Genomic DNA, 12,774 nt, shown 5'->3' with positions numbered 1-12,774 from the left:
GCCGCACTTCCACCCACACCTGCCAGTCCAGGCCCCACCCAGCTCACACAGCTTCTGACAGGGCTGTTCTCAGTACTGCTCTACTTCTCTTGCCTCCAGCATGAGTCAACCAACCTGTTGCCCACCTATTCAGAGTGGTGCGCCAGGGGTGGGAGGAGGAGACACTGCTGGAGGTGAGGGGAGTAAAGCAACACGTGGCCAGCTGCAGCTGCATTGGGAACAAGTCAGGGCCTGGGCCAGTGGAGCTGTTCTGTTCCCCTCGCCTCCAGCTGTGGCCCCTGCTCTTGCCTCTGTGGGGCTGTTCTGCTCCAAGCTGGGGGGAGCTTCAGTCCCTAGCGTGCAGGGCTTCGGCACCAGCTCCCAACTGCCTTCCACCCGCTCCACTCACCCAGCATGATTAGCAGCCACTTGTGGGTGGGCAGAGCAGGTGGAAGGCGACTGGGAGCTAGAGCCGGAGCCCCATGCATTGGGGCAGGAGCCATCTGGCTGAAGCTTCCCCCTCGCCTGAGCAATGCAGCAGGGACAGGAGGAGGAGCCACAGCTGGAAGTGAGCGGAGCAGAACACCCCTGCCGACCTGGGCCCTAACAAGTATGCACAGCTTCCAACAGGGCTGTTCCCAGTGTGGCTGCAGCCAGCTGGGTATTACTCTGCTCCCTTCACCTCCAGCAGTGGCTCCTCCCACTCCCACCCTTGCTGTGCCACTCCGGGTGGGCAGGCTTGGGGGGGAAGTTTCAGCTGGACAGCTCCTGCTAGAGGCAAGGGAGAGCGGAGCAGCACCCAGCTGGCTGCAGCTGCAGCAGGAACTGCCCTGCCAGCAGCTGTGTGCAATGGAGCTTGCTCAGTCTGCAGCTGCTCCTATGGCTTGGCCCCACACAGAGCACTGTGAGGGCAGCCATGGGCCAAGTGGGCCTCATCCTCCCTCCCCTCCCACTCCTTACACACCTCCATAAATCACCACCACCACCACTGCAGGGCTAGGTATGCAGGGAGCAGATCATGGCCATCCCACTCTTGAATACTGCTCCCTCCCCACCCAAAACCCTATAAGTGGTTTTGGTGAGTTGTTGCATTGGGAGGAGGGAAGGGATGCTGACCTGGCCCGCAATCACTCACCAAAACTCCCTTTGTGGCCCTTAGGCTCAAATAATTGTCAACCCCTGCTCTAAAGCTTAATTAAGAGTACTTCTCTTAAGAAGGTGGTTAAAGACGGTACTACAATCTTCAGCATTTTGTTTCTTTACTTTTTTTTATTAAAAACACCTGTTTAACAGCTAATTTCTATAAAAGGCATTATATCTCTATAGGTTCCTCACTTGTTTAGTAGTGTACTTCACTGCCCCATGCAAATCCAGGGGCACATGCCCCACCCATGCTCTCCCAGATGAGCGGCGGGAGCAGTGGCAGGAGCTGCCAGATGAGTGGTCAAGTGCTGGACCAGCAGCTCCTGGATGAGTGGCTTGCAGTGGCGGGAGCCACACCCCCTGGACAAGCCACAGCTTCACCCTGCGCCCAGCCCACCCTGGATGGGTAGCAGTTGCCTGCCCCAGTCCCACTTCTTCCTCACCACGGGGGGCCCCCCACACCCCTTCTGTCCCCCCCTCCCCTTCCACCACAACAAACTTACCAGCTTCACACAGCTCTCTAAGGTGCCTAGCTGGTATTGTAAATCGGATCAGTATCAGCCGATATGCCTCCTTAAAAATTGACTGTTGGTATCGGCCCCAAAAATCTCTATTGGTGCACCCCTAATGGTGTATTGTTTTGATAATTTCAGTGTTTTTCACGTGTATTTATCCTTGAGTTATTTACACATACTATATACTGTGCCTCTGCCCTAACAATGGGGAGAAAATAACTTGTTTACAAGTGATTTGTTTTTTTTCCTTAGTTGAACCTGTCCTTTTAAAATCTGGTGCCTCACTTTCAGCTAGAGCTGAGAAGTATTTCCAGCTTGCCAGTTGCAAAATAGTGTTTTCTAGCATCAACAGGCTTTGTGGTATTTTGAACCTTAACCCTGTCACTGATTCTGGGCTTGTACATGGTCCATCCTACACCTGAGGTCAGTTTAATTCAGAAGTGAATACTGTTTTGGGGAATTAAGAAATGTGGTGGTTATTTGAAAATACCTGTACACTTCCTGAAGCTTTCTAGGGGAGAGCTTTTTCTTGCTGACCTACACCTAATCCCACAACAGCAGTTATAGTAATATTCGCAGAAGCATGCATGTAACTCTTTGAAGAATCAGGGAGCTATTGTTGACTTTGGATAGAGTATTTTGCTGTTTTTAACCGAAGTTCCACTTCGAAGATTTTTTTTTTTTTTTTTTTCTTTTCTAAGCATGTGCCTCAGGTACATTCCAGGAACTTAACATATGATACTAATTTACCTATACTCTTTAGGTGCAGATCAGAAAATGAAGCGCTAATTAAAAAGTTACCTATGTATGTGAACAAGTTTTACATAAACAAAAAGAAATATAATGAATTACACAAGTTTGCCTTAAATGTGCTACTTAGGCATGTCTTTATACACGTAGATTGTGTTTCAGATTGTTAAGAAATCTGTGCCGTTGTATTGCATATCAAAGAGGTGGTTAACTGCATTAGTCTAAAGGTAGGCTTGAAGGTATGGCAGAGTGGTAGATTTAAATACTAGCTGCTTCAGAGAGCCATGCCTCTGACTATGAGCCATGCTTCAGTCAGTGCAGATGTAATTAGGGATCTTCTGGAAGGGCTAGACATTTTTAAATCTGCAGGTCCAAATGCTCTCCACCCAAGGGTGTTGAGGGAGCTGGCAGGGGTCGTTGCGGAGCCTTTGGCCTGGCTGTATGAGCATTCGTGGTCATCTGGCCAGGTGCCGGGGGATTGGAAACTGGCTAATGTGGTCCCTATTTTTAAGAAGGGGAGGAAGGAGGACCCAAGTAATTATAGGCCTGTAAGCCTCACCTCGGTGCTCGGGAAGCTTTTGGAGAGGATCATCAAGGAGCGCATCTGTGGGGGGCCTGCAGGGGAGATCATGCTCGGGGGCAATCAGCATGGGTTCACCAAAGGCAGGTCCTGCCAGACCAATCTGATTGCCTTTTTACGACCAAGTAACTAAATCCATGGATGATGGTGTCGCTGTGGACATAGTCTTTCTAGACTTTAAGGCGACCTTTGACACTGTCTCTCACCCCATCCTCATCAATAAATTAAGTGACTGTGGCATTGATGCCTACACAGTTGGATGGGTAAAAAATTGGCTGATGGGGCGCACCCAGAATGTAGTGGTGGATGGGTTGTACTCAGCCTGGCGAGATGTGAGCGGTGGGGTCCCCCAGGGCTCACCCCGGGGCTGCGGGCTCGGGCCCGCACTGTTTAACATCTTCATCGGCGACTTGGATGAGGGGGTGGAAAGCACGTTGTCCAAGTTTGCTGATGGCACTAAGATGTGGGGCGAGGTGGACACAGTTCAAGGGAGAGAGAGGCTGCAACTAGATTTAGACAGACTACAAAAGTGGGCAGACGAGAATAGGATGGAGTTCAACGTAGACAAATGCAGGGTGCTGCACCTTGGGAGAAGGAATCTACAGCATACATGCAGGCTGGGGAGTTCCCTTCTTGAAAGCACAGAGGTGGAATGGGATCTCGAAGTCATTATTGACTCCAAGATGAACATGAGCCGCCAATGCCAGACCGCAGCCAGCAAGGCCAGCCATACCTTGTCATGCATCCAAAGGTGCATCTGTAGCCGGTCCAGAGAGGTGATACTCCCCCTCTTTTCGACTTTGGTCAGGCCACAGTTGGAGTACTGCGTCCAGTACTGGGCGCTGCACTTCAAAAGGGATGTGGCCAGCCTGCAGAGGGTTCAGAGGAGGGCCACCCACAGGCCCTATGAGTAGAGATTGAAGGACCTGAACCTGTTCAGCCTCAGCAAGAGGAGGCTGAGGGGGGACCTGGTGGCTGCCTACAAGCTCATCGGGGGGATCAACAGCAAATAGGCAAAGCTCTTTTCTCCCCAGCACCACCTGGGGTGACAAGGAACAATGGTCATAAGCTGATGGAGAATAGGTTTAGGTTGGAGATCAGAAGGCAATATTTTACAGTTAGGGTGGCCAAAATCTGGAACCAACTTCCCAGGGAGGTGATCCTTGCCCCTACCTTGGGCAAATTCAAGAGAAGGTTGGATGATCACCTGCCTGGGGCCTTGTGAACCCAGCATTCATTCCTGCCTGTGGCAGGGGGTCAGGCTAGATGATCTGTTCAGGTCCCCTCCTGACCCTAGCTACTATGAAACTATAAGTAGGTTGCTGTCTACAAACTCATGCCTCTCTGAACCTGTTAGTTTCCTAAGGCAGGGCTGTCCAACTGGTGGCCTGCAGGATGCGACCCATGAGCAGTTAATGTGTGGCCCTTGGGCTCCTGCTTGCTGCCACTTCTCCCCTCATCACTTCAGGTGCTGCAGGAGCCAGGGGGGCTCCCCCTACCCACAGAATGGTGCAAGGTGGTACACCACAGCCTTCAGTGCCCAGAGAGCCCATAGGTGTAGAAGTGAGGGGTGCCATGGTGGGAGGACCCTTTTCTGCGTGAATGATGCCATGGTGGGGGGACCTGCCTGCCCACCTACATGGTGAGGGAAGACTGTGGTCTCCTGCTGGCATGGCTCCCATGGTGTGCCATCCCCTGTGGTGTGGCCCCAATCCACAGAAGTTGGACAGTCCTGCTTTTGCAGCTTTTTCCAAACAGCATTTATCAAAATAATCCATGCTCAGTAAGGTTGCACATGCACTCGTGAGGGCTTTGTCTGTGACCAAATTAATAGTCTCAGGGAGATTTTTGGTGGTTTTTGTTACACAATGTAGTATGTATATGTGGCCTTTTGGTAGATCAATGATGGATGCATTGCAGCTTTGTTGTTTGCACCATCCTAAAGTACAAAATCCTAAAGTACAAAAATACAAAAGTACCATCCTAAAGTACAAAAATACAATCTAATTATTTATGGTATTTGACAATTCCAGGTAGAGAAGTTCCTAAAGCAGGCTAGTGAACCTGTGGGGGAGATGACATCCCAGGCATCCTTTCCTCAGGATAAATTGCAGGGATCCTCTACAAGCAGTGACTCAGAGGGACAGGGAAGTATTACCTCACAAAAATATCATCTGAATGCTAAAGAGTGTGACCTGCTATCTTCCGGCATTGTTAGTTGTGAACTTGAGGCAAACAGTCTTGAAGAGGAAAGGGAAGAAGCATCAGCAAATATCTCTAATTCTCAAAGCTTGGGAAAACAGGAATGCAATTCTGGAAGACAGATCATTGCTCTGGATATTCCAGACTATCTTCGGGTAGAAACAGAAGAGGTGAACCAAGGTGCATACAGTTCTTAATTGCTGGAAATAAGCTGATGATACACTGCCTTGTAAAGTTTGTTTGCTATTTTGTAGTTATTTAATACAGCTTAATATTTATGTGGTCTTCAGTCAGACTCACACAAATAGAGATCTAGTTGCTGCTAATGGAGGTAAAAGTGGCTTTGGCTCATTCTTCATAAATTCTGACTCTTGTTTCTTTGTACTAACTAGCAGTTTGTCTATTTTAGATACGCCCAAGGAACCCCCTCCTTTTAACTGCATTATTTCTGTAGCGAAGGGAGGCTCTAGTAGCAACTGATTCAATTCAAACAAATGTTTGGACTGTCAGAACTTTGGTCCTTGGATATATGTTTTTATCAATGGTTTGAATTTCAAGGAACATAAAATATGTTAAAAGTAAAATTACTTAATATGCTAGGGGGGAAGATCTTGTATACATGTCTCATAAATCTCATGTGAAATATAAAACACATGCATACACACGCGTGTGTGTGTGTGTGCGAATGCATATAGTAGTTAAGTTGTTTTTTTTATTTAATATTTGCTGTACTCTAAAGGGAGATAATTATTGAGGCTTTCCTATGCAACACATTATATAATTCATGGCAGTTTAACTTATTCTAATATAAGATTTGTATTGCAAAGTTTATTCCGTGTAGTTATGAGGGGTGGCTTGAGTCTAAAGAGGTTAGAACTGCTGGCTTGAACATTGAGATTTGAATGTGATGCGAACAACATGAGATACTGAGCTGGGGCTCAACACAGATCTCTGCATTCCAGGCTCATTTTTGGAGAGGGAACAGTGAATTGAAGTAGACCCAGGTAGTCTCCAGAACCACTGTAGTTGCATACACTTAATCACTTGTCTGTGTAATTTTAGGATTCTCCTCTCTAATCTTTTAAAATTACCTACTTGTGAAGCCCCGGTAATAGCCCCATGTTGGAAATGAATACTGTTGCCTAGTTGCAGCATTTTTGATTTTGAGCCTACCTTTTGCAGTACCAGCCCTTGAGAACCAAGAATCTCTGTAATGTTACTAATGTTGTGACACATTCTTTTCAGCTCCAACTGAAACAAATACCAAAAAGAAGAAAAATAAGAGAAAGAACAGAATTGTACCATTGTCTTTACCTACTGAGATTGCTGCTGATCCTGAGCTGGCAAAATACTGGGCACAGCGCTACAGACTGTTCTCTCGGTTTGATGATGGGATCAAATTAGACAGAGGTATGTCATTAGCTGGAATGTGCACTTTTAACTCTATAATAAGATTATACAAATATACATGCTTGCTTTCTTACTGGCTGGGAAATGACGTAAATAATAGTTTACCTTATAAATTGTTGCTCATGAGAATTAATTCTTATGAATCGGCAACATAAAGATGCAGCCAGCTGACCAGGACATACAGGATGCAGGAATTCCCAGTTGCCACCACAATCCTGATTGTGGTGACATGGCTACTGACAGCAGCTGCTTTTTTTTCACTCAACCCTAGTTACCACTACCATGAATGAGTGAATTGGGTGCAATTCAGCATAGCTCTTACGGCATTTATATGTGCGCGGAGGGGAGAGAGGGTGGCGGGTGCTTTAGAGCAGCTTCAAGACCCACTCTAATTAAAGCTCCTGGAGTATCTTATGTATCAGCGTCCCCATGCTGAAAAAATGAGCTGTAGTTAAAACACCCCTGCTGATTTTTTTTTTTTTTTTTTTTTTTTTCAGTGCAGGGACGCTAATACACAAGATACTGGAGTCTGCTGGAGCACGGTAATTACCATGTTCCAGCAGATTCAAATAAGTCTTCTCTGATGCGCTGTAATTACAGCATGTTGGAGCAGCCTTGTTGCATGTGTATTGGCTCCCTCTGATTTTAATAGAGTTAAATTGAACTTTGACACCTGAAACCCTGCCCCATTGATGTCAGGCATGATCATTGCAGAAAATTGTGCTGCCTAACAATAGAGTGCACTCTACTGGTCCATGTTTTCAACAATTAGATTTCATCTCTTGGAGATGAAATTTCTAAAAAATATAAATACATTTAAAAAGGAAGGAAAAAAACGAAGAATTGGGGGGGTTATATTTTGAAATCTGAGTAATATGTGAAGAAGACATTTTAAATGATGTTTCAAATTGTCTAAATCTAGTCAATTGCTAAATTACACTTTGCACAGCTTTACAGTGGTTTCCCACATGAAGAGATCAGACATTTATAGAAAATTAACTGTACTGGGACTCCTTTTGTTCCTGTTCTGTTTTTTTCCCCCCAAGCCTTTCATTTTGAGCACTCCTCATGTCAGCATAGGAAATATGGGCTTAAAGCCACTTCATTGCAAAGACCATGCGTTTGTCAAGTCTGTCTAATTATTTTTGTTTCATTTAAATTTAAGGTTCTAGATCTGTTCTGTATCTGCTTGCAACTGACATATAAGTCATTTTCTCTTCATTATGGTCTTTACTGGCCATCATCTGGCATAGCTGCAAAGCGCTCTAGCACAGTTTAATGAAGAACGTGATTCGCTGTAAACATATTGATTTCAGTGGAACCACTTCCAGGCTCAAAGGAATTGTTGTATTGACCCAGAGTTCAGCACCTTGCAGGATCGAATTCATCTTGCCCCAGTAAAATGTATTGATTTGCTGTCTTCAATATTTGAATTCGATTTAGTTCTTTCGAATAACTGAATTTGGAAACAAGTGACAAAAAGAAATGCTTTTTCTCCCCCAGAGGGTTGGTTCTCTGTTACACCTGAGAAAATAGCAGAGCATATTGCACATCGAGTCCAACAGTCATTCAGCTGTGACATTATAGTGGATGCATTTTGTGGAGTTGGAGGAAATGCTATTCAGTTTGCCTTGGCATCAAAAAGAGGTAATTGGCTGTTTTGTTTACATGAAGCTTTGCCTTTCCCCTATATGAGAGTTTGATGTTTTCTTCACTGATTAATTTTACCTTGCTTTTGTTCTACTGAAGTAAACATTACTAATATACTTGCTCCAGTGTCAGAATAATGGCAGGCAATAGCTCTACATTTTTAGAAAGAATACATTATTTTAATTAGTTTCTTTTAGCCAAAGTGTGTTACTTGCTGCAGTAGTCAATTGTTTTTTCACATCTCAATGAAATAGTTAGACTAGGGGTGCTTAACTGGTGGCCTGCAGGCCAGATCTAGCCTGCAGCAAATGGTCATCCGGCCTATGGGACTCTCCACAGGACTGGAAATGTGGTGGTGCTGCTCCCCTGCTGCCAAATCTTCAGACCTGTGGAGAGCCCTTGGCCCTGAACGCTGGATCTGGTGCCCGATCCCAGCACCCGGGGCCACGTGGGGGCAGTGTCAGACCCTTGGGACCCAATCCCATCATCCAGAGGGCAGGAGGGGATGGTGCCAGACCCCAGGGCCTAATCTAGCCCACAAATGGGCCCTGCACCGTTCATGTGGCCTGTGGAGCCAAAAGGCTGAGCACTACTGAACTAGAGCAATCGTGCATCAGAGCAGCAGGAGCAAGCTGATGTCCACAGTGTTAAGCTATTCATAAGCATATTGCATATGAAGTAGAAGTACATATGCTGTCAATACTTGCACTACAATACATATTAAGGCAATAGAGCCAGCTGTGGCAAACTCATGTGAAATTACATTTAGGGTATGTTTGCTTGGTGAAAAGCAGAATTTCAATAAATCAGTTAAAATCAAGTATAGACAGACATTGATATTCTTTTAAATTAAATTTATCACTGAAAACTTACTTGTACAAGTTGCTTTTGTATTCTGCTGCTGAAATTACCCTAAGTAAGGCAGATAATGCTGTAGCCTTCACAGAGTTTGTCAGGCTGTGTTCAGTTTTGTAAATACCATATTTACTTCAATCTAAGATCATAGAAAATTAGGGTTGAGAGGAACCTCAGGAGGTTATCTAGTCCAACCCCTGTTCAAAGCAATATTATCCCCAATTATATCATTCCAACCAAAGCTTTGTCTTCCCGGGTCTTAAAAACCTCTAAGGATGGAGATTCCACAACTTCTCTGGGTAATCTGTTTCAGTGCTTTACTACCCTCCTAGCACGAGAGTTTTTCCAGCTATCCAACCTAAACTTCCCTTGCTGCAACTTGAGACCATTGCTCCTTGTTCTGTCATCCACAACCACAGAGAGCACTCTGGCTGGGTCCTGGATCCAGAACCTGGGCTGGAGCTGCTACCAGCACCACCTCTGTAACTGGGCCGGGTTGGGGCTAGAGCAGCTGCATGCTTCATGCCCTGGGCTAAAGTAGGGCTGGAGCCGGAGGGTAAGCAGTTCAGGCACAGACTGTGGTGGAGGGGGGGACAAAGGGGCGGAGTCAGCTGGGAGTGGGCAGGTGAATCTGGGGTTACAGGCATGGGGGGCAAATATCAGGGCCCTGGGTGCCTAGGGAGCAGGCACACGTGGTGGCAGACAGTTGGGAGGGCAAGATAGGGAGAGAGAGAGAGGGGCTGGGGTCTTGCTGCTTGACTCCCTCCCCCTGCCTGTTCCTCTGCTACTGCTCTCCCTGCTGTGGTGGGGGGTGGCTGCGAATAAGATGACCCTCCAATATACACTGGAAAATTATAACTTACTTATACATTTTCCATATATAGAATCTAATTCGTGGAGGGTCATCTTGGATTCAAGTACATACGGTACTTTTCCGACTAACCTTAGTCACTTCTTTGCCAGTTGTGACAGAGGCTGTGGACAGGTGCTGCATCCAAAGTGCTCCAAATTCCACTCCAATTTGAAGTGTTTCCATGCCATACTCCCATGTAGCCATCCCCCATGCCTCTCTTGCCTCCCTTGGTGGGACACTTAAAAATTGTGTCATTTCATGCAGCAGCTATGCTCTCTAGCTGGGGGAACAATAAGAGGAATTTGGAATCTCTGTTCCTGCAGTCCAGAGAAAAGTTGCCCTTTGAAGAAATCCAGTTTCCTGCACTTAAACACAAGTTTGAAATAATCTTAGCTATTACTATATGACACAATATATTTGTAGAAGTCTCTATTAGGAGTAGAAATAACAGGATTATAAATCTGATTTCTACCGAAGAGCTGTGATTGAGAACCTTGATCACAGGAAGATTTTGTTTTGGCAATCAATATAAATATCTACTTTTTTTTAAGAAATATATTCCAACAGGTATATGTTTTAATGAATGTTAATTGCATTTGTTTCCTTTCACCTTATTTTCAGTGATTGCCATTGATATTGACCCTGTTAAGATCAGCCTTGCCCGCAACAATGCTGAAGTATATGGAGTGGCAGATCGGATAGAGTTCATATGTGGAGACTTCATGATCCTGGTTTCTAATTTAAAAGCAGATGTTGTGTTTCTCAGCCCTCCTTGGGGAGGCCCAGACTATGCCACTGCAGAAATCTTTGACATTAGGACAATGATTTGTCCTGATGGATATCCTTTCAAAGTTACATTATCATAGCCATGACTCAGACATTTATAATATTTACCTTTTTCTTGCAGGATGTCTTGATTTGTTTCACATTCTGTTAGCTTATATAGATGCCTGTTAACTTTATTAGGAATTGCAGATGAACAGCACTGCTGAAAATCAGGATATATCTATGTGAAGTAGAAACCCCAAGACCTGAGGCATTCAACATTAGTGGCATACTTATAACCTTCGATCTAAGTGATTTGTGGATTATCCCACAGAAACTAGTGGTAGAAATTGGGCTTAGAATTCATGACTGCTTTAATTGCAAGACCTGCACTCAGTTTGTTAGACTCCATGCCACCTAAAGTTATCAGATAATTCTGTTGATCACTTCCAGATTCTTCTTCTCTCATTAAAAAATATTGTCAAATATACTTGTATTAAAGCTGGATCATTTTAGGATTATTTGTATTGTACCCACTATTGCTTTTTTGAAGTCTTAGTCCTGTGCAACATATTGATTAACTACAAACCAGTTAATTTTTAAGATTACAGAACATTTGCACAAATGGAAGGTTACAAAACAGCTGTTCTTTTTATAGGGAATTTGGCCATATGAGTTTAAAGCAGAAGTGTCAAATATATAGTGGGTCATCCAGCCAGTTGCTCACCCCTCTCCACCCCTGCTTCCCCCTTACCTACTGCGGAAAATCAGTTTTTAGTCGCTCCTGGTAACTAAAATAGCAAGGGGAAGAGTCAGGGAGGGTCGAGTGGCTGGGGGGCATTCATTCCCTGGGTTCAGGGACTGTGCTAAAACAGCAGCTCTGGCAACCCATAGGGATTAATGCTTCCACTCTTGTTCATGAAGCATCTAGCCTACGGGAAGCCTCATGGTTCAGATTCAGCCTGCAAGGCCAAACAAGTTTGATACCCCAGAGTTAAGGATGGATAAACACAGGGGAAAGGTATATGAAAAGGCCTAAGCAACAACTTTATTTTGTACAAATATCTTCGGCAATTGCTTGCAGTCAGGGATGAGTGCCGAATATACTTGATTACTGAAAACAAAAAGGCATTTGTTATGATGACAATAAACCAATTTAGTACTGTGCTTAGATTTGATGTCAGACTGGGAATTGAAATATGCTGTAGCAGCTGGTCAGTTTTGGTAGCTTTCTGACAAATGCACACATGCTAATGCATTAAACATATGATAAAGTTTACCTGTGGGTTAGAAATTCATCCACTTCTCAATCTTGCAGAAACACCATGATATCCTCATTATCTATGTGGATATTCAGTGATTGTATTACATTTTTCAAAAGCACAATCTTCACTTATAAACTATATATATCTTATTTTGATTGAAACTGAAAAACCCTTGTTCTTTAAAGTGGAAGACGCATCTTTTCTGTATTAAGAAACAGAATTTTTACCAGTTTTTCTCACTTACAAAAACATCCATCCTTTATTGAGCTCCTTTACAATATTTTAATATAAATAGCAATAATAAAATAGACTTCCCATAACTCAAGAATATTAGCTGCAAAAAACACATGAGCTGGGTTTCAGAGTTATTTGCTTTTCTAACTGATGTTAGGAAAAGTAAATCCTCTGTAGAACATTTCCAGACTGACTGTCTATATCAGTGGTGCTCAACCTTCTGGCCTACAGGCCATATGAGTGGTGCAGGGTCAGGTCATGGACCAGATCCCATGGGTTCAGTTAATCTGTGGGTAGGATCCAACATGAGATTGGCACATGGAGTCATTTCCCCCATGTGACTTTGTGTGCTGGCCCAATGTTGTCCAGTCCTTGGGGCTCTCCTAGGGTCCAGAAATTTGATGGTGGGGGACCAATGGCAGCGTTAATTGTCATGGTTCTGGAGACTGCGGCACTTAACACTACCACCACTCCCAAACCGCCAAATTTCTGGACTCATAGGGAGCTGAAGGATACAGCTGAATAACGCAACTTGATGGGCCAGAAGTTGACTGCCACTGGTCTGTATTATAT

General features: G+C 44.7%; 1 protein-coding gene across 1 annotated transcript in view; it reads left to right on the top strand.

The window, feature by feature from the left end:
• TGS1 (trimethylguanosine synthase 1) overlaps positions 1-12,774 on the top strand; it is a 54,069-nt gene that overhangs the window by 20,289 nt on the left and 21,006 nt on the right. The window contains exons 8-11 of the mRNA XM_059724086.1: positions 5,001-5,349; positions 6,415-6,579; positions 8,083-8,226; positions 10,559-10,777. Coding sequence (XP_059580069.1) covers positions 5,001-5,349; positions 6,415-6,579; positions 8,083-8,226; positions 10,559-10,777 — 877 coding nt within the window. The remainder of the gene's footprint in view (positions 1-5,000; positions 5,350-6,414; positions 6,580-8,082; positions 8,227-10,558; positions 10,778-12,774) is intronic.

Source organism: Alligator mississippiensis, chromosome 3, assembly GCF_030867095.1.
Source record: "Alligator mississippiensis isolate rAllMis1 chromosome 3, rAllMis1, whole genome shotgun sequence".
Lineage (NCBI taxonomy): Eukaryota > Metazoa > Chordata > Crocodylia > Alligatoridae > Alligator > Alligator mississippiensis.
The sequence above is the reverse complement of the archived record's forward strand: the minus strand, read 5'-3'. Positions and strand labels throughout refer to the sequence as shown.